The sequence below is a fragment of the Lissotriton vulgaris genome, chromosome 7 (genome assembly GCF_964263255.1).
Source record: "Lissotriton vulgaris chromosome 7, aLisVul1.2, whole genome shotgun sequence".
NCBI lineage: Eukaryota > Metazoa > Chordata > Amphibia > Caudata > Salamandridae > Lissotriton > Lissotriton vulgaris.
In genome coordinates, this window is record NC_141695.1 from 1,023,200,613 (window position 1) to 1,023,223,278 (window position 22,666).

General features: G+C 49.7%; 1 protein-coding gene across 1 annotated transcript in view; it reads right to left on the reverse strand.

Annotated features, from left to right (window-relative positions):
- Window positions 1-22,666, reverse strand: part of CTNNA1 (catenin alpha 1) — a 391,106-nt gene that overhangs the window by 308,639 nt on the left and 59,801 nt on the right. Inside the window, exons 2-3 of the mRNA XM_086931448.1 lie at window positions 19,621-19,726; window positions 13,762-13,957 (exon numbers count right to left, since the gene is read on the reverse strand). Of these exons, the coding sequence (XP_086787574.1) occupies window positions 13,762-13,957; window positions 19,621-19,725 (301 nt within the window). The 5' untranslated portion in view covers window position 19,726. The remainder of the gene's footprint in view (window positions 1-13,761; window positions 13,958-19,620; window positions 19,727-22,666) is intronic.

Genomic DNA, 22,666 nt, shown 5'->3' on the forward strand with positions numbered 1-22,666 from the left:
GTTTGGTGGAGGGATCAGAAATCACCTCAAAACAAAGTTCTACTTCGAAAAAGAACAAAGTGGAAAGTCTGTGGCCAACACTAAAAGGCAGATGGGGCCAAAGCAAGTTATCTATAGCTAGACATGCTATCGACATTTCCAGAAAACTAGTGTATTTCTTGGCTTGGATAATGAATATAACAGCACAGGTCTTTTAAGGAGCTGCACATAAAGAACAAAGCTGCTTCAGAGCTTACATAATAAAGGACAAAACTAAAAACACTCTGGACTGACAAACAATAGACTTCATAAGAGCCACTACTGTTGTACAGAAAGGAAAGAGGGAGGTCATTTTAAAAATATAATCAGGGGTATGACAATAACACGGCTCAATGTAAATGTGGACTCCAAAAGGTTGGCTACATAATGCGAGGGCCACAACACCAAAGCCCAATACTGTGTACTCACACCTCAAGACGAGGAAACAAGTATAAGAGGCCACAGCCCTACAGTGCAGCAAAGATCAAAAGGGTAGAGAGGGATGCAGGTAGTGTGGTGCACTAAAATGAGTAAGTATTAAAAGCAGCCATCTCTTAAATAAAGTTATGAAAAGCATTATCAAAATATTCAAAAGACACCTATATTTAAGAGTAATACCAAACATGAGAAGAGAAATCTGAGGTGGCTAAGGTGCCGATGTAGGTGGAAGCGGGACTCCGGAGCTCCTCCGCGCCCGCCTCGCACCACCACATATCCTGCGCCCCGACTCGGACCCTGAGCCCACAGAAGTGCCCAGGAGAGTACCGGGGGCGAGTAGGAGGAATCCAGAGGTCTGGGGGCCCCTGTATGAGCCCCCACTGCACTTTAGGCGTAGAACGAGGCACCCGGGGAAGCGAGCGCCCAAAATGGCGGCCGCCGTCCTGGCCTGAAACTCCTGGCGACGGAGCTCTGGCAGAGATAAGGAACCCTGGGACACGGTGGTACTTGGCCATTTGACAGCGGAAGCCCCTTGCACCCGGAGGTGAGAGGCAGCAGCGGGCGCCACAGATTGCACGGGACTGGAGGGCGAGAGACGGCTGGCCTGCCTGACCTTAAGATGGCGTCGCCCGAATGACGAGGACCACCTTGATTGCCGATTGCGGAGTCCCTGGGGCCTCGTGGAGTGCTGTGCCCACCCTCCTGACTCTGGGATAGTCCGGTGGCCCCCCTGCCCGGGGAAGTGCGGTGCCCACACAGCCGGCAGGCTAGCGCCGAGTGGGCACGGATGGTGGGGTGAGTGGAGGCGGAAGTACCGGCCACCCGCTATGGAGAGGCCTGTAGGCGGGAAAGGGCGGCTCCCGGGCCAGAGGGGCCCACGCACCGGGAACCACCTTGGGGCTGGCGCTAGCAGGCGCAAACTGAGTCTGGTGCACCCCGAAGGGAGAGACCTCGTCAAGTGACTAGACGGGGTGCACTGGTGCCCGGCAGCCCTGGTGAAGCGGGGCCTGATTGCCGAACTGCTCAATGATCCGGAGCCCCGCCTGACGGGGGCCCAGAGGCGCGTGAGGAGCGAGAGACTACGACGGACCTGGCGAGGAGGGCAGGAGTACCCTGAATCACTAGTGACCACCACGGGGGCACACAAGGCTAGCTGCCCAGCAAAATGGTGCGGGGAGGCAGGAAGAAGGGCTTTGAGGCCCTGAAGCTGGATGACCCGGGCCACCTCGTGGAAGATGACCCGCCGGGGCTTGGAGAGGGGAGCTCGACCCGCCCGCGGGACCCTTCCCTAGGGGACATCATGCAGGCGATCGTAGCGTCGCGAGAAGCTCTCGAAAAGCGCATGGATGCTATCGGATCGGACCTGACCCTGCTGAAGGACGACCATAGGAAGCTAAAGGAGCGAGTGGCGACCTCGGAGGTAACCCTGAAAAGTCTGCCTGGGGACGTGACTGAGCTAAAGACATCACTGGCAGAGATGGCGCAGAGGGTACGAGTGCTGGAGATCAGAGCTGAGGACAGTGAAGGGCGCTCACGGGGCAATAACCTCCGCCTTCGTAGAGGTCCCTGAAAAAGTGGAGGGGCAGGATGCGGTCTCCTACCTGGAGGTCTGGCTGCGGACTGAGGTGGCCCCAGAAGGACTTTCCCCGTTCTTTGCCATTGAACGGGTGCACAGGGTCCCTGCGCGCCCCCCCAAGCCAGGGGGGCCGCCGCGTCAGATTGTACTGCGTCTCCTACACTTTAGGGACAGGGACCATATCCTGAGGAGGGTGAGAGACCTCCCGGACCCGAGAATCGACAACAGCAGGGTCATGGTCTTCCCGGACTTCACTAGAGACGTGCAAAAACAGCAGACCTCCTTCCTGGGGGTCAAGCGGAAACTGAGATCGCTGCAGATGCCCTACGCCATGCTGTTCCCGGCGCGGCTGCGGGTGATTGCTGGGGAGCGCACCCACTTTTTCCTGACGCCACAGGAGGCTTGGAGCTGGTTGGATGCTAGGGGGGAGCCGGTTGCGGATCCCCCGCCGCAGACCCCACCCAGGAGACGCTCCACGGAAACGACGCCGACACGACGATCTGGTTCCCCATCGGGATGGCAGCAGGAGCGAGCCAAGGCGATGCAGGCAGTGGCGGCCATCAGCCAGGGAGACGCCAGCCCCTCCAGTAGTGAATCGGAGCAGTCGAAGGTCAGTGCTCCCAGCCCTGGCTCCAGCAGCGGGCACGAACTCTCGGAGACGGGCCTGCCGGTGGTGACTCCCCAAACAGCAGATGGTATCCTTGGCTGATCTGGATCGAGGGGCAATGGCCGCATATGTAAGGTACTGGGGTGCAGATGGGGGCCGCTTCCGGACGCGATGCAGTGAGGTGCGGATACCCCCCCCGGACCTATAACTGGGCTTGTGGGGGAGGTGAGAGTCGTGAGACCTCTCCTGAGTATTGCTGGGGGAGGTGGGGCGGGGGCGGGGGGCTTCGGGCCTGTCTGGGGTCGGCGTCGCGGCCGCTCCAGCCCTATTCTGCAGTAATACACTTTTGATATTAGAGTTTGGATGGGGTTTCCATGTTGGTTGTCTGTCCTGGGGTGTGGGAGTTGGGGTAGTTTGCTTACACAAGTTGGGGGGGGGACCTGGGCGTGCTGGAGGGGGTCACTGACAGGGTAGATCGGTCACGAAGGGCTCTACCATGGGATCCTACTTCGGCTACAAATGTCTCACATGGAACGTACTGGGGATGCATTCGATGCATAGGCGACACAAGATCCACTCCTATTTAGTCAGGCGGGGCATTCACATCGCCTTCCTTCAGGAAACGCATCTGCTAGCTAAGGAAGGGAAGGCGCTGCAGCGACGCTGGAGGGGGCAGGTCTATCACACTGGCTACTCTGCTTATGCTAGGGGGTGGCCATATGGGTACGGGCGGGGGTACCTTTCCAGTGCACACAACAGGTAATTGACCCGGAGGGGAGATACATAATGCTACGAGGCAAGCTGGATGGGAGGGACCTTAATCTGGGTTGCTTGTACGCCCCGAATGTGGACCAGCCTGCATTTTTCTCTCTACTTTCCAACAAACTGGCCCCGTTCTTAGTGAAACCCTTGCTCCTGGGCGGCGACTTTAATAGTGTGACCGACACTGCCCTGGACAGATCGCACCCACCCCTGCTGAATGCACCAGCTGGCAAACTTGCACTTGCGCGTTCGGCCTGGCAGCGCCGGTGGGGACTGGTCGACTCCTGGAGGGCTAACTGTAGGAGAGTAGGGTCTGCAATCCTATGATCACCCAGATTTTTTGCTTTTGTTTCACTGGTTTACGACTTTCTCTGGCTGTGGGCCTGCCAATCAGACCCACAGCCTGGCTGTTCTCTTTCTAAATTACGATATGTACCCTAGGTGCATTTACCAATTGGTACTGGGCCGCCTTATCAGACCCTGTAACTCAGGGCATAGGTGTACCCAGGGCCGCCAGGGGCTGCAGCATGTATTATGCCACCCCTGGCTGGCCTCCTAAATTTGACACAACTGGCTGCATGACAGCTGGGGCGAAGTCGTGTAATCACCCTTTGCTTTAGATATAGTAGCTCTATATCTAACCCTCCAATGGACACCCGAGTTCCTATCAGTCACTCCTATGGCAGGCCTTGACAATTCTGAAGGCAGAGTGCAGGGGCTCGCGTGAACTGTGTTCTGGCCCGAGCCGAGCCGGTTGCAGCTTGCGGAGAAAAGACCCAATGGCTGTTCCATGATAACGCGTACCACATCGGTAACTTCGGTGTCGCGTTATCAAGACATGTCGAGTAAGGTGTCATACGTATCGGGGTGCTGCCCTCTCACCAACCCTGGCGACGAGGTTAGCATCCCGCCCTTCTAGAGGGACACGACATGTACGTAACTGTGAACCCCGGTTAAAGTTAACGAAAGCCTCAGCTCCACAAAATGGATGCTGCCACCACAGACACGAGTCTGACCTCCTGCTGCTGGGAGTCCTTCCAGCGAGGAGCGCTTGGACAAAGGGTTTCCTGTCGAGGGCGGTGTTCGCACCGTCCCAGACAGGGTTTGTGTATTCTGGGTAGGTAGGGCTTTTGCGAGAAGGTGACTGCGGAGTGGCACCCCGCTGCTCACTACGCATCTGCCGGTTAGAACCAGTTCCAGGGGCGACAGCCCTGGCCTGGGGAAAGTCCGGCAGGGGAGAGGGGTGTAACTACCCCCCTTCCTGGTCCCACCCTTAGGGCAGGACCTAGTCATGTACCCACCCCTTTCTTTAGAATAAAGGCCGGAGCGGGGACCCTTCCAAATTAGATCATCTTTGAATCAAGAATACTTTCTACGAAAGGACTTCAAGACTCTTCTCAAGATTTCTCCCTTGTGGCTAAGGAGTAGTCACCCTGCATCAGCGGGCACCATCTAAGAACTCTGCGGTTTGCTGTAAGTCCTTCCTCAAGGAATCCGACGGCCCAGCTCGACGAGAACCGGCTTCCCTGGCACCTCTGACCTCTACCCACGTCATCAGCTCAGCTGTGATCTGTGGGTGCGACGAGACCTCGAGGGACCGGCCATCATCAGAACCTGCACGCTCTTAAAAACCAGCACGACCATCGAGGTAACTCTCTGGTGAGTGCTCTGGGGTCCGAGAAGCCCCGACCCTGAGCCGCTCCAGCTCCGAAGTGCAGCCTCCCAGCATCTCCACGATCTGCGTGGGGCCCTTCTGCTCGCTGCTCAGCACGTTGTCTGGTCACTAGCCGCTGGCTTGTGTCCTTCTGTGACGACATCCGAGAATCATCACTACCGGTCTGGTTGCGCCAGACTGGCCCTTGCTTCCATCTTTTCGAGAAGCACCCCGGACCCTCCTGGTCCACTCAAGACGCCGACAGCACCATCCTTCGTGGGACAGCTCGCACCTCCACCGTGGTCGCCGACAACGCCTCCTGGTCCGTGAGACTGCAGAGCCTAGCGTCGCCCACTCACCTGGTCGAGGTGACGGCCAACTGGTGCCTTCCTGGTACCCTCTGACTACTGGCTAGTAGTACGAACTTGGTCCCCTCTGCTTTCAGGTTTCATCAATCTCCGATCCAGGCTTGGATCTCTACGAACTATTCCTCACTGGTCGCCGGCCAGCAACTCCTTTTCTTCCGGCTCCTGGCTCGTCAGCGAAGACCCCGACGCCTGTAAGACTTGTGCAGCCGCAGCCCTCGTGGCTAGGTAACTCGGCATTTCGGTGCCTGCATAGCCTCCTTACTCTAGGGTCCCGAGTCCCTCGCTTCCGACTTGCCTTAACCTTTCCGTGTCCTCGGACACTTGTTTAAACGTGCACTTGAAGTATTTGCTAAAGAGATTTGGTTGTGCTTAGTACCCTGTCCTCATAAAGAGTACAGGGCTGTTGTGATTCTTAATAAATATACTGTTTATTTTCATAACACTTGTGTGGTGTCCTTTCACTGGGTGTTCAAGGGGTACATGTGTGGTAAACAGCTAGCTTAACGCGCCCTCTCGAGTCTTTAGCCTTAGACTGCTCGTATCCACGCTACTAGGATAGCTGGTCTATAGGTTGACTTACAACCAAACACCATAAGGGTCGTTGGAACGATACATAGCGGTCGCTAGAATAGCGAACGTTGCATATCGGGCCAACTTCTCACACTAACCACCCGTCGGACAGGGACTATTCGTTCTTCTCCGCTCTCCATGAGTTGAACGTTCGCATAGATGCCTTCTTGTGTTCCCAGGACGTGCACGCGGAGGTGTGCCACAGTGAGTATCTTACGCGCTCGATCTCTGACCATAATCCGCTCCTCGTGCGGATGCGCTGGTCGCAAATCCGCCCGAGGATCCCAGCCTGGAAACTCCGCCCTGAGGCACTAGATGACCAGCTCTTCCGAACCACAATAGCCTCGGGCATTGAAGCGTACTTCCAGGTGAATGTGGGCACGGCGGGCTCAGCTGCGATGGAATGGGACGCCTTTAAATCTGTGATGCGGGGCCAGTGCATCGCGACGTCATCGGGGGTGCGGAGAACGTTACTGGAGGAAATAGCAAGGGAGGACGAGGCACTACGGGAGCTAGAGAGAGCAAGGCCTGAACGGCCGGACACGCACGAAGCCCTGCTGGAGGCGCGTGAGGCGGTGGCAGCGACGGTAGAGCGCCTTTCGGTGCTTTGACTACAAGGCCTACCTTACACGAGCGCACTCGGAACGAGACAAGTCAGGAGCCCTTCTGGCCTGGCTGGCCAATCCGGCTCGCCAGAGCTCGGTCATCCTTGAGCTCAGGGACCACGCGGGGCGGCGCGATTTGATCAACAGGGGATCAACGCCTTGTTCTATGACTACTACACGGAGCTCTACCGTAGCAGGGTCCTCCCATCGCTGGAGGACTTCCAGGCCTTTACAGAGGATCTTGACCTGCCGGTATTGGGAGAGGAGGACGAGAAGCGGCTCGGGGACAAGATCGAGGAGAGAGAGGTGCGAGTCGCCATCAAGAGCATGGCCAGGAACAAGACGCCGGGCACCGATGGATTCCCAACGGAATTTTCTCACCTATGCTGATCTCCTCGCGCCCCGGCTGACGTGGCTATACAACGAGTCAAAGCGGCTGGGCCGCCTTCCTGCGACCACGAGGGAGGCACAGATTGTCCCCCTACTGAAACCGGGCAAGCAACCATGGGACAGAACGGCATACCGCCCACTGTCCATGCTCAACCTGGACTACAAGATCTTGAGCAAGATATAAGCGACGCGCTTGCTCCCCCACATGCCCATGCTGGTCCACGCCGACCAGTCAGGCTTCATCCCGACCCACAACACGGCGCTTGATGTGCGGCGACTCCTACATGTGCTGGAAGCTGACACCTATGACACCGATGAGGCAGTGGTGTTTGCTGTCGATATGGAGAAGGCCTTTGACAGCCTGGAATGGCCTTATCTCTTCCACGTTCTGCGTACGCTGGGCCTCGGCGAAGACTTTGTAAATTGGACGAAGCTGCTCTACCAGGACGCAACGGCGAGGGTCAGAACTGGGAGAGTTCTCGGAGATGTGCTTGGTGGGCAGGGGCACCCGCCAGGGGTGTCCTCTCTCCCCCCTGCTGTTTGCCCTGGCTGTTGAACCCCTTGCGGCGCGAGCTCGGCTGGGCCGGGCATATCAGGGCCTGGACGTCTATGGACAGGTGCACCACATCGCATTGTACGCGGATGATCTGCTGCTGTTCTTGGCGAACTCGGCGGACTCCCTGCGTGGAGCTCAGACCCTCCTACAATCGTTGAGTAGAGTATCGGGCCTCCGAGTGAACTGGGCGAAGTCCCACCTATGCCCAGCCCGCCCACGGAGAGCATGCCCGCAAACCACGGAGGGCGTGACGTGGGAGGAGAGGAGCCTGCGTTATCTTGGCACCTCGATTTTCCATGACAGAGCGGATATCCTTGAGGGAAATATCGGGAAGGCAATCAGGCACACCAAAGGAAACTTTGACTTTTGGAGCACGCTCCCGTTGTCACTCATGGGGAGAGTGGCGCTACTCAAGATGGTGACTTTGCCGCGGCTACTTTATTTCTTCGGGACCCTCCCGATCTGGATCCCGGCGAGCTACTTTCGGCGGCTGCGATCGATGGTTATCGGCTTTCTGTGGGGGGCAGGCAGGCGCATGCCACGCTTCGACCTCGGGCGGATGGAGGACTGGCAGTGCCGGACTATGAGCGCTACTACCTAGCGGCGCAGCTGCAATGGCTGACGCAGTGGGTGGCAAGGGCCAGAAAAGGGGAGGACGGCTCAGGGGAACCGGCGGGCCCGGTCCAGGTGTTGTCCCGGATTGTCCTGGGACTTCCGATGGGAGATTTCCACCTCACTCAGGAGTTTGCAACGGCCCGAAAATGCTGGAACAGGTATCGCCGAAGGAGCAGTATTGCGGTTCCGTACGCACCTGAGATCTCACTTAAACTCTGCGGGGCACTCCCGCATGGGGGTTCGTGGCGCGGGCTGGATGACTGGGACCAGCGGGGGCTGTCATCCATGGGCAACCTTTACGAAAACGGGGCGCTGTTGCCGTTCGACCTACTGAGGGACCGCTTTGAGCTGGCGGGAGGGGACTTCCTCCTTCACGCAGCACTAACGGCGGTGATCCGCAAACACTGGAAGGCGGGCATGCTGGAGCCACCGCTATCTCTGGGCTGCCAGTACGTTGTGATGATGGCGGGGACGGTCAAGGCTGTCACGTGCCTATATCGACGCATGGTCTCGGAGTCAGTCGCCCCACTGCTGGCCTTGAAGGCGAAATGGGAGGCTGACTTGGGGACCGAAATCCCCGAGGAGGCGTGGAATGGCATACTGGAAAGGGCCCGTAACGGGACGCGCAACGCAAGGTTCCAGCTGGTGCACTTTTATGTCCTACACAGGGCCTACTTGACCCCCGACAAACTACATAAATACTTCCCGACCCACCCGGCGTCCTGCCCGCGTTGCCCGGCAGATCTTGCCCATTTCCAACACATGTTCTGGTCTTGCCCTGAGCTGGGTTCCTTTTGGGGAGAGGTAGTGGAGGTTCTGAGGGAGGTAACGGAGAGGGACCTGCAACTCACCATGGCACACTGCATCCTACACTGGTTCCCTCACACTTCAAAAAACAAGGTTACTAGCAAATTTCTGGATCTGGGGCTCCTCCTGGCGAAGCGGGCCATCACGTCTCAATGGAAGGCATCCAGGGGCCCCACAGTAGAGCGCTGGAAGGCTGAGCTGCATAAATGGGCCCGGTGTGAGGGTGAGCTTCGTCTGCAGGCTGCGCTCAGGGCGGGCAATGACATGGCACTGGAGAGGGCCAGGGCCAGGGCGGGGGAGGGGCTGGTCCTGGACCTCACGCTCCTGGACATGGATGAGGGTGACACCCCGGCGCATAGCCCGGCTCCGGAGGTGCGCCCGCCTGACACGGGGATGGCTTAGGCCCCCTATACTGCTCCCCTGGTTGCATTCCAGTGTGATGACTTACGAATAATTGCCGATGAATCCTGATGCTTTGCTTCGGATCTGGTTTAGCCGGGAGGGTTGAGGGCTCGATACGGTGGTACTCTATGGGGGGGGTGGGGGGTCCGGGAGAGGGCGGGGGGCGGTTTTGGGTAAGTTCTGGGCAGGGGGGGTGGGGTAGTTGGGGTTGGGAGAGATGAGGGAGGGGCGGGGGGAGGGCTGTCCAGTAGGGGTGAAGAGTGACTCTTGGTTCAACTGGATGTGGGCCACGGGAGAGGGAGCGTGAGGACTGAAAAGCAGCACCGCCACTCCCCGAAGGCCTGGTTGCTATGTCCCAACACAGTATACTTCGGCGCGGATTGTCCCCCCCCATGGTATTGCCGCTCAACCTCCGGGGTGTGAGCTAAATGGCTGTGTGACACGGATATGGGGAAGTCGCGCATTCCTAGAGCGCCAAGGGAAATGGCTCGAACATCCTGTATGTATCACTAACATTGCTGCAATAAAAAAATATTTACAAAAAAAAATGAGAAGAGAAATCTGATATTGTTAGTGCAAGAGACCATTACATTAATGTCCCCATCTTTTGTGCTTCTTCAATTACTCTGAATAATTTGTCCATCACCAAGAACCTTGGTGAGTACATAATTTTGCTGTGTATGTGTGCACACTTTTCTTTTCGATTGAATAAGGATTTTTCAACCTGTCGCAGATGCGATCAAGATTTACTGGGAGGGGTGCGGGGGTAGAAAGAAAAACTACAAAAAAATTTAATATAACCATGCGTTGTGTTGTTGCATTCAACAAGGGTTAATGTATTCTTGAAAAATTAACTGGACATCATACTAAGCCGCTTGATGCAACTATGCCGCCACATGAAATATTTATTACTTGTTTTTTTAAAACAAAATACAAAACAAGAGTGAGGCTATGAAGCCCACCATACGGGGGGTGGACATCGCGTGGTGTACTGCGGCCCGTCGGAGGCGTCGGGAAATTATCACAGAGGCGGCCGCGCAGGTAGAAACCCTGGAACAGCAGAACCGTGAAGGGGGCGATGGCGTCGGGATACGGTTGCTTCGCCAGGCACAGCAATCCTATGCGTCTATTTTAATGGATGAGGCTAAACAGGCGTGGCTGGCCACATGAAGTAGGATATACCAATGGGGGGATAAGTCATGTACGATGCTCCATAGACTCTGCCAACACAACCTCCAACCCATCACGCTGCCGTGTCTTACGACCGAAAACGGAGTGGTCCTTACTGACCCAAACGAGCTGGCGGCGAGCTTTGCCAACTACTTCACAACCCAATACGCCCCGTGCGACCGTCTGTCGGTTGACGAGGTGGCTCAATTTATCGATGAATTGCCACCTAAAACGGTGTCGGATGAGACCAGGAGGGCTCTTGATGCACCCCTTACAGCGGAGGAGCTGGGCGACGCCCTGGGACAACTCAATGCCGGGAAGGCCCCTGGCCCGAGCGGCTACCCATGTGAGTTCTATAAAAAATTTCATGTACAACTGGGGTCCCATTATCGCCGTGCACTCGAGACGGCGCGTACGCGGCGCACGTTGCCCCCGGACTGGCGCCATGCTGAAATAGTAATATTTCAGAAACCAGGTAGACCCCCAGATAGGCATGACTCGTATCGTCCTATCTCTTTACTCAATATAGAGGCTAAGATTCTGGCTAAGGCCCTAGCGAATCGGTTATTCCCGCATATCACGGACCTGGTCCACCCGGACCAGGCCGGATTCATGCCTCACAGGGCGGCGCGGCATAACATCCGACGCGCGCAGGCATCGATTGATGCCATGGGGGCCACAGGAGAACAGGCGGCTCTGTTACTAGCTGATATTAACAAAGCCTTTGATTCAGTCAGCTGGACGTACCTCTTTGCACTCCTGCCCCGTCTCAATCTGGGCCCAGTCTTCTTGTCATATGTCAAGCTACTATATACGGACATAATGGCCTCGGTGCGTGTCGCAGGGGCGGTGTCGGAGACGTTTCACATTGGCCGTGGGACCAGACAGGGGTGTCCGCTTTCCCCCTACTTGTTAGCTCTGGCCATGGAGCCCCTGGCCGCCTGGGTGCGTATAGATGCGCAGATGCGGGGCTTTGTGTGGAACGGCAACCTATCGGATAGAATTGCGCTCTACGCGGACGATGTCCTTTTCTTTCTTACCGATTTGCAGAGCTCGGGGCCGCGTGTGCTGGAAGTTATGCAAATCTTTGGGGAGGTCTCGGGCCTATACCTGAACTTGCGTAAATCCACTCTATGGGTACTGGGAGATGGCACAGTGACGGATCCCTGGACATCGGGACTGTGGGTGGCTACAGACGGTCTGAAATATCTGGGGGTGTTCCTATCGGATTCGGCAAACACTGCCTGGGAACGCAACATGGTGCCCGTTTGGGAGCGAGTTCAGACAGATATGAAAACTTGGTCTCGGATGCCCCTTTCTATATTTGGCAGATCTGCGATTTTCAAGATGGTTGCGCTCCCGCGCCTCCTATACCAATTGCAGAATCATCCCTATCCGATCGCACCCCAGTGGTTTCGACAGGTCAACTCGGTCTTGGGCCGCTTTCTATGGGCTGGGGGGCAGCCAGGGTAGCGCTGCGTACGTGCTTCTTGTCCACCTACTGTGGAGGTCTGGCCACCTCGGATCTGCTGTCCTATTACCAAGCCGCTCATCTACTAATCCTGAACGAATGGTGGTATGGAGACAGTGGGGATCCGGCCTATGCCCTAGAACGCACATTGATGGGTGCCAATACGCTCCACACAATCCTCTACTCAGCCCGGCTGCGCCAGACGTTGCTGAGGGTCACAAGACTCGTCTTTGCTGTGTGGCGGCAGGCCTTACGCCACATGGGCTGGTGGGGCAGGCTGACCGCCGAAACGCCGCTGTGGCATAATGGCCTACTACCCGAACTATCTACATTATCAGGATTCGATGGCTGGGACGCGATCGGAATCTCGCAGCTGGGACATGTGATGTCCGGGACGACGCTCAAGTCTTTCCAAGCGCTTAGCACGGAATTCAATATGCCCCAGTCCCAATTTTTTCGGTACCTGCAATTCTGACACGCACTAACACCCAGTATTGCCAACCTAGACTCGCTTCCTGAATTTAGTCTGATTGAGGCAAAGGTCTTTATGGGTGACCTTGGGGATAAGAAAGTCTCTCGTGTCTACCAGACGATGGTCACTCACTGCTCCTCCACTCTTCTTCCCTTGAGGACAGCTTGGGAAGCAGATATTGGTCCCCTAGATGAGGATGATTGGAGGGAGGCCCTAGAATCCCCTAGGGGGGCAGCCATTGCAATACGGTTTAGACTAATCCAATTCAAAATTCTCCATAGGGCCTACTACACCCGTGAGCGTCTGTGTAAAGCAGGCTTGATTGGGTCCCCGGAAGGTTTGCGCTGTGGGGTTGCAGTGGGCACATTGCTCCATACGGTATGGTCGTGCCCTGGGCTGGTTGGTTTCTGGAGGGGTGTGTGGGGCTGCCTGTCTGAGGTGCTGGGTTGGACCCTTCCTCGTACTCATCGCCTAGGCCTACTCCACATCCTGGAGGGGGTTGGTGGAAACATATACAAACGTCATTTGTTGCTCCTGGGGCTGGTGGTTGCCAAAAGGGACTTGGCCCGAGCTTGGAAGGATGTGAGGCGCCCCCCCCCCCCCGAGTGCATGGAGAGCTGGAATGGACTTTTGTATGGGTCTAGAGCGACCGATATTTTAAGCACGAGGGTGCCCCCGCAAGCACTTAAAGGTGTGGAAGAGATAAGCAGATTATAGGGGTTTGACACTATACCCTCCGGCGGAACCTGAGGAAGATCTTTAGCCCCCTGATGTCCGGCGAGCCTGTAAATTACACCTTGATTGCCATGTCACGACCAAGCACTAACGCTATTCGTACACACGTGCACGGGGTTAGGGTGGGTCACAGGGGGGGTATGGGGGGTTGGGTAGTTGGGGTTGGAAGGGATAGGGGCGGGTGTAGCTGTTTCCTCTTATTACTGCTTTATCTCGGTTCCTTGATTGGACGCTTGGTCCTGTGCTGTAACTGTACCAAGATGCCTGGTGGTGTTCTGACTGTGGGGAGCCACACTTATAACTTTGCCCGATCCGATCAATAAAACTTTGTTGTGAAAAAAAAAATACAAAACAAGAGAAATAAAAGGTATAGAGGGGTGTAAAAATATATTTTCCAAAGATACAATACAGGGTAAACTTCCAAAGGTTATGGGTTCAAAATAAACAGATGCTTGGGCATTTAGAACAGGCTAGAATATAGTATCTGCATATTAAAAAAAGTTCATGGTTTAACAAATCGCATTGTACATTAACTTGACACTTGCCTTGTTTGCGAACATCTTCAACTGCTGCTACAAGTTCCTCTTTCAGAAACTGGCTGTCTTTTGCAATTTTGTCCCCTTTCTCTAAAAAGTTCTGGGTTGCCTGCTCCACAGATGCTGCTAAAATATGTGCTTTTTTGGATCGGCCTTTCTTCTTATTTGATGGACCCTTACTGCTTGAGTTCACTAAAGTGGTAACCTGCAAAAACATGCACAAATATGAACAAATAGACTATTTAGCAATACAGGAACAAGCACACATACAAATACTACCCAAGTGTACTACAATGTCGTTTGAGTGGTCCGAAAATATTCAGTTCAACACATGTTAATACAACAGTTTAGGACTTTGCCAATTTGTGGAGAACTAGGAATAGAACTAAGGCTACAGAGGGTGCAGAAAAGCGATGGGTTCTAGCATTTAGCAAAATTAACAAGTATGTAAAAAGTACAATTTAAGTTTTTAGAGCCATTGCATTCTTTAAAAAAACAATTTCCGTTACTGCCTGCAGCAGGGCTCCTATTAGGAGTGAGAGCAGGATGACCAATTCCTAATGCTACAGTCCTTAAAGATCTAACTGGAGCCTTGTTTTTATCCCCCAAAAACTATTATTCATTGTTGCCTTCCAAAAGGAAGGACCGTGTATATCAAACATTTATAAATTCTACAGATCTGGTGGTATCCAATGAGTACACAAGGTTTGAAATTCTGAAGGTTATGAAGTCCATCATAATCCAAATTTTCTTCCTCTTATCTTCCCTTTTTACTAAAACGGTTTATACTAAAACGGTTTCTACACATTCCTTAACTATGAATTTTCAGCACTAACCACTCTTTCTAATGACAGCCATCACCAAGCCATCGCACTAGTCCTTAATAGTCCCTCCAAAGTAGGTTTTTAAATTCTTAGTTATGTTGGTTAATAATTAATTTCGCAAACTGTTTAAGGACAGGACATATGAAATCCTAGTCACTTCTGAATGTAGTCAATATGGAAAAATTGATACACTACAAAAATCCATTATTCAGGCAAGACAATGAATAGAAAATTGTTTGCAGACAACTGATGTAGATTATTCTAAATAACAAGTTAAAGGAAAAATATATTGTTACCCTAACTATTACATTATACGCCTATAGGAAGCAATTCTTGAATTATAACTGCTTTCACAAGATATTGGATGGGACTCAACACGCCAATGACGGGGAGCAGTGTAGGTATGAGAATGCAAGTTGGAAAGCATGCCATGGATACTGGATGGTGACCCAGCACAGGGAAAGTAAGCAACAAAGTGAGAACAAATCCCATACCTACTGGATGAGAAAACGGACTGGTTCTACCAGAGTGGGAGAGAAGCTGTTGCTATAGATATGGAGAAAATTGAAATGGCTATGAGGCACAGTAAAAGTGTGAGAAGAGGTACAGAGAGTGACTGGTCAGCGAGTTACAATCCTCAAAATTCAGCTAAAGAAACTACAGACTAATTTTTGTTTAGTATTTCATAAAATGAATTTCCATTTACACAAGCAGTTTATATTTTTCATTTCAGCTCATCTGAAATAAGCGGATCGTATAAAATTGGATTGAGCCTGTGATTAATGGCAACAGAGACAAAGACTATGCTTGAGCCGCAATCATGGTTAATAACTTTTACATTCCTATCTATAAACCACTCAATAGATTGTGTGTCGTCTAATGAGAGGTCCACAAGTTGACTGTTTCAGTCAAGGTAATTACGTCTACATGAATCTTGTGAAAGATAATGACAATAGTGGTAGCAAGCTAATGACCTTTTACGCAGAAGGCAATCAGCTTTACTTCATTGGGTTCTCTTCCACCCAGCTGACATATTAACTTGCAGTCAATATGTCTTTGTCAGTGAAACTCCTTCCCAGAGCATTTCCTTTATAGGGAAATTTTAGACAGTCGTTCCTCTAGCACAGAAGGGTCTAATCTAATCCTATATTAAGTTCAGATAAATTTTACTTTATGCTATTGCACCAGTCCTGTCATGATTTAGCACAGGTATCATAGGTTTCTCTTTGGTTTCTCTTTGCAGAATGGAGTAACCGATGTATCCCATCAGTGTCAGAAGGAAGATCATTATTCAACACAGCAGGTCCATGAAACTACCTTCCAAGCAGGCAAACTTGCATGGAGGTCTTGGATCCAGCATTGTCTCAGATCCTCCAGTCCATCTCCAAACACATAATTTGTTGGGCATTGTGTAGTCTATTGGTCAAAGTAATTGTTCTGTAAATAAATATTCCAGCTTCTTAGCTCCTACAGGCAAACAGAAGCAAGTTGGTCGAGGAATCCACACTTAGCCAGAGGGACATCTTCAAGCAAATGTTCTGAACCTGGAAATGCAACTGTCCAACAATGCTGAGAAAGGCAACATTGGCCCCATCACTGGATCTTATGTCCCTTTTTGTTTGAGCAAAAAGACTTTCCTTTAGCTTTTTAGATTTACATTGTTCAAGATGTAATATGATTTGACATGAGGCTTGAAGGGCTTTCATTGCACTTGTTTTATGCTAAAACATAGCATTTCATTTTCCTAATCCTTCCCAATGTATTTTGTACATCTTCAGGGGAAATATGTATTTGGAAATAGAGGCTTAATGAAACTACTTAACATATTCCTCACTTGTTTAAGGTAGTTAGTCTACGGCGTACCATGCTAGTTTCACCACTTGTGTCGATCTGTCTGCCTAGTCTAAAAAATATTTTATTAATTTATAAAAAATTATTTGCATTTTGCATTATCCGAACACTCACAAATTCCCCTCAATTCAATATCTATTCTATAATAACCGCTATCCAACTCCATTTGTTAGCTAAAATTGTCTATGAATTTATCGCTTCCACCCATGGGCCATTTGCTCCCTTATTGCTGCTTTTCCGTTTAGGACGCATCTTCAAGGATCCTTGATGTCTGAAGCCAATATAATAACCTATGGACTGTACAGGAATTCCTTCAGTCTATCATGCAATGGCTAGATACAGTATAGCAACTAACCTTGCCTCCAACACTGGTTACAGTTATGCTATTATGTATACAGTAGCATGATGTTGCTTGTGAAGCACTCAAGAAAAAAGGAGTCACACCAGGGGCACAGTAAAAAAAAAAAAAGCCTACAACCCTAAATTTTAATATGCTGCAGCCATGACTAGTTTTCCCATCTAGTTCTATATTAACATTTTACATATCAAAAACATTACATGCATGACTATTCAGCCGTCAACACAGGTAAAGAATTATGAACAGTCTATTACATACAATTATCCAGCACCTACTGCCATACAGTTCCAAATGTGTCAGGTGCACCTACAGCCGAAGCTAGTTACTAATAAGCTGAGAAGAAAGGACAATATGGGATGCTCCTATACCTCGGCATGGCCAGCAAAATTTCCACCTGATGTACTGAATAAGGTTGGAGACACCTACACCTTGAGCACCTATGCCAAGGGCCGTTGAGGCACTATACCAGACTATTGCAGGTACGACCAGTGAATAATCCTCCATCCTGCTAACCTTGAATCATTAGTTTTGTATCCAAGTAATATTCTGTATTTTCGCACTTTGTATATATCACTTTCACAGCAGTAGTTCAGACTGGATCCTGAAGAAAGCCACAACACTCACTAAGTCACTGGCTGAAACAGGTTGATCTTACCATAGTACGACTGGGTCTAATGGTTCCCGTTTCCTCTGTTTTTTAATCCTAGCACATGTTAGCCTGAATAAGGACATGTGGCAAACTCTGTAACTAGTTTTAATTCACTTAATCACTAGTACTGCATCTCTCACCACATTTTGTAAGCACGCACTGGTTTTTAGTAATGACCCTTCTTACATACAAAACATCGCTGAGCACCTCCCTCTCAGCGAGGGGGTTGTAGCTAACATGACTAAGCTTCATGGTGAGAGGAGGTTCCCTAATGAAGCATGCCACGTCTGGTGGGTGAGGGAAACAGACCTTTAAAGGGATGCCTTTATTGGTCAGCCGACACTTTCCCTTTTTAGACCAGAGGGCTCCTTTGTGTTTTGATTGACGACAGAACAGTAGCCACCATGATTCAATTTGGGATGAACTTTGGGTTGAGCAATCAGTAGAGGCTCTCTGCTGACAAATGGGACAGTGTTGTGTGGAGCTCCTCCAGTGAACTCTAAAATGGATTTGTTAATGGGAAGAAAACCCAAAGCAGGCCAGAAAAAAATAGCTCACTTTCTCTCATCTGGCCTCATTTTTCCATATCTCATGTACACCATCAGATCTTTGAGAACATTTTGTGTGTAACACACAACAGAATTTAGATAACATTTATAGCAGAGGTGTCCAAAGGAGGGCCTGATTCATGCTAGATTGCTATAATGAGCACAAATCACAAAAAGTTAAGTCTGATGAACTGCATGTAAATGTACTTTAGTTTACACACCGACCACTTGGCATACAGACCCTTATTCTAAATGGATTGTTTCAAAGATCTGCATAAATCAAATAGTAACAGTGCATGAGATTATTGCTAGCAGTTTTTATCAGAGTGGGGATGAAAGGCATCATTTGTCTAACAGCCTAAATCCGGCCATTACATTATTTACCATAACTTGTTCATTAGATGCAGGTAAACAAAGCCAAATACATCAGCGTTAAAACATCAGGATAAAACAAGGAATTTAGCAAACATTTAAGATAGAGGAGCAGGAGCCCTGGTTACCAATGTAGAAAGCTTCACTTATAAAATTCTTACTGTGCTGAAGACACTTCGTGTGTATGCTAGTACCCTTGAAAGAAGAAACCAATAAGGAGTTCCTCCATCCTAAGGTCCCTGAAAAAACATTCCCAGACCTCGAGCAATATCTACCCAGATATTCAATGAATTTGAACACCTAAAAAGCATACTCCGCATGGATTACAGACTCTGCCTTAACTCTGCTGTGCTAATGAAAACTGAGATTAGCACATGCTTGCTCCCAACACCTAACTCTCTAAGGTTTAAGTTTCTGATCTCACAGAACTGAAAAGGATCTGCTTCCAGGAGGCCCATTTTGCAAAACGTACCCAGAAGGTGCAACAAAGCTATCATTGCTAGACATGGCCTCCACACCCAGGGCAAAGTACTAATTCTCCAGAATGTGTCACAGCTCTGCGGCCTTTTCCCTGAAAGTAACTGCCCTCTACTATACTGACAAATCATCACACTTTGGGACTCTGAAACATCATGACTACCAGTATGCCTAGCAAAGCCCTATAACTATTTTCAGGATGATTCAACATCCATCCTTATTGTGAAAGGCAAAAAAATAACAATTCCATAAATGGCAATCCCTCCAGAGCCAGTGTCCTGGAACAAAAAACAGTGGTCATCTCCATGAGACACTACACAGGCTCACCTGGTTAGCTACTTAAAAACATATAGAAGGATTATCTATGAACTAAAGTTCCCTTTCTAAAGCCAAATACATGAACATGATCATCATGTAAACAATATGGGAGATGTAGAACACAGCAAATAGGATTGCGCTCAAATTTTATCTAGCAGAAAAAGCTGTGTTGCATCTCTCACTGGAGGGCCTAGAACAACTTTTAGGGACCCGTTCTGTGCCTTATACCGCCCACAATAAATAATGTTAAATGCTACTGGCTGAAGTTACTGGAACTGAGTCAGACTGTCTGTTCTCTGTTAAGCGATATCAATGCAAAAATTTAAATAAAAAGGATTTTTTGACTTTTAGGGTTATGCTCACAGAAAATTCCAGCTATAACAAGAAGCACTTGCTTTCAATGCAGACTAAAAACTAGACGGAAGAGAAAGTAGGTTACAGAAAGGAACAAATGGACATTCGCAAACTCACTTGGGTCACTAGTGGCTCTAAAAGCCTTTCAACTGCCAACGTTCGGATCTCCAGGCTCTTGGGGTCCCATTTGAAGTTGATGTTTGCAGGATTCACCGCAGTCATTCTAAAAAGGAAAGTAAAAGAGAAAAGAAGGAAAACAAGACTAAGTCTTTGAACAATACCTGCAAACCAAATAAAAAAGACATAAGTGTATTAGTTCCATAAGCACGGCAGCATCAATTACAGCATGACTACCTACAATTATCCATCAACTTGCCTACCCCACTACCCTAGGATTAAACAGATGCAGGTCGAATGCATCTACAACCATCTACTGAGCTGTTTAAACCGCACCTATTTTAGAACTCGCTGAGCCAGCGCATGCGCTGCTCTGCTAGACATTTAGTAAGCAGCTTTTGAAAGTGCCACCACAGGCTTTTGGTGGCCTCAAGCTTGCGTGCACGCGCGCAGCCACCATGTGATAGCGATTGCTTTTGCAGCCACGCGGTCAATGCTCGTTTCCCCTTCCATCTCAGCGGCCTCACCGAAAAAGAACATTCCTTGCAATTATTTATGTGGCTGCCCCAGTAATCTGATTTTAGTTCAGAGAAAACTCGGTGGCATAAATGTGCATTCACAGATGCTGCAGATACAGTGTGACCAAAATCCAAGCTGTGCCTTTATTCGCCATGTATTTTCGCACACTGAGGGGCGAATACATTGCTCTGGGCTAAAACTAATTGAGCTCAGTGTGTTCCAGGCAGATGCGATTTTATCAGAGTGGAGAAAATTAAAAATAGTCAGAGTTCTTAAAAGTGCAGTATGTGTACAAGGCTTCTTACGGCCTACTTTGTTGTCACCTGATCAATATTCAGAACGCAGGGCGCTGTAAACATCAAACACGGACAAAGTGGGTATCCGGCGTGTTCAGCAGTCTTTTTCTGCTTCCACAGAAGCACAGAATTCACACCTCTAGCTGTCAGGGTTTTTTAAAAACCACAGAGTTCATCATTAAACGGAAATCCACACAGTGTCAGTGTAAAGACTAGCTCTGTTTATTATTATTATCAATATTATTGTTACCAATGATCATCTCAGCCTTCTGAGCGTAAATAGAGTACCATTAAAGGGTACCGTTTCTAGGCGCTGTAAATAAGACTTGTAAGATGAACCTCCATGTGAAAAAATAAATAAAACAGTTGAGTGAACTGAACTATATTTGCTATCGTTCCAATACCAACCATTTATCTAAAATTTTAAAACTAGATAAGCAAATACTTTGAAACGTTAATACCAGGATTTCAAAATGAATACCAGGAGTGCGCATTGCCTCAGCAAAATAACACCTCACTTGTAATCTATAACATGATTTTAAAACGGTTGTTACTACCAGTAACTGTTTTCATATAGCTAACTTCTACAATGCCACCGTTCCATAGCTTTATGTACTATAACAACTCACCACAATAAGTGCTTTATAATTTATATATGTTAAGTAAGTAAAATGTTTTAAACTAAGAATTATTGTTCTAACAAATTTTCTAAAGTTTTTTTTAACAATCTTAAATAATACTGCTACCGGATCCTGAAATATATGCTGAAGGCTGTACTCATTGCCGCTCTATATACCTGTCTGAATTTAATGGTTAGATCACCGAAATAAAATTCGGTTTTGTTCTGGAGTTCTCCGATTGTTCATTTGTAGTGAGAACTCCATGTACCAAAACAAGCATTGGCATAGCCAATAGGTCTTACCTTTGAGACCTTATAAGTGTTTAGCCATGCAACAGTTGATGTTATTGCACCAAGGCTATTGTGCTGGATACCGAAACACTTCTAAGGTCCCAAAGGCGAGACCTATTGGCTATGCCAATGCTTGAATGCTAAAATGCATAGAAACAGATAAAGACATTGGGCATGGGGTGGACAAAGAGATAGAAGAGGGCAACTCAAAGGAGGCAGATGGAGGAAGAGACACACAACAGACCATTAGAGCTAGAAAGAGTAAGAGAGAAAGACATGGTGGGAGAAAGAGCGAACGAAAGGAGGAGCAATGTAGATGGCTGTATTTTTTTCTGCATAAAAAAGCATTTACAAACACACGGTAAAGTCAAAGTGCTACCAGAGGATTTTGCTGGCCTAAAGCTTGCGAGGCACTCAAATTACCCATGACGGAAAAAAGACAGAGGCGGCTCGGTGCGTGCACGCGATTGTGAGCGCAAGCTTGAGGCCAGCAAAAGCCTCTGGTAGCACTTTGAAAACCCCCCCTACTAAAGTAGAAGCAAGCAGCGCATGCACTACTCTAGGCTTGACCTAAAAAGGCTACAAATGGGCAGGCACATTTGGCTTCCCACAGCTACCCTCCCAAACACCATTTTATCCATTCTGCACAAGGGCCTCTAGACTGTAGCTGCCCAGGTACAATTCTAAACACCATATGTGGTACCACTCTAAAGTAGAAAGGCGGCAAATAAGGGTCAAATAACTCAGTGAAACTAGGAGGGATTATTAGCATGCTATAGTACTATGGTTTAGCTGGCAGCATTCTTCATTTACCTCTCAGGATAGAGGGACATGAAATGGAACTGCAGACAGAATAGAGAACCCTATAATACATGGAGCTCTCTCAAAAGGATAAGTTGTAGAAGCCATAACATTCATGTGGAGAAGTGTACAAATTCCTCACTGGTCAATACCTCTGAAAAATAAAAGACCTACACATTTAGGCCTCACAATATTTAAGTTTCATTATGATTGAGAATTCAGAGACAGGGATATGGGCTACATGAGCCTTCGCTTAAACTCACTTGAGGAATACAGGCGTTGAACTATCAGTACCAGGATGCTGCAGGAGCAGCCACGCCCACTGGGGCGGGTAATTTATTAATTCAGCGCTTATGGACAGCGTGTGCTCATTTCAAAAGTCAGCCTGTGACAAAGGGCAGGAGCCCGAAACGCGTTGGCATATTGACTTTTAAAGACTGTGCTGCTGGCGGTGTAATATCCGTGTTACAGTTTTCATTAAAGAGATGCAGAAAAAAATCACCGGTGTGGGCTCCATGTT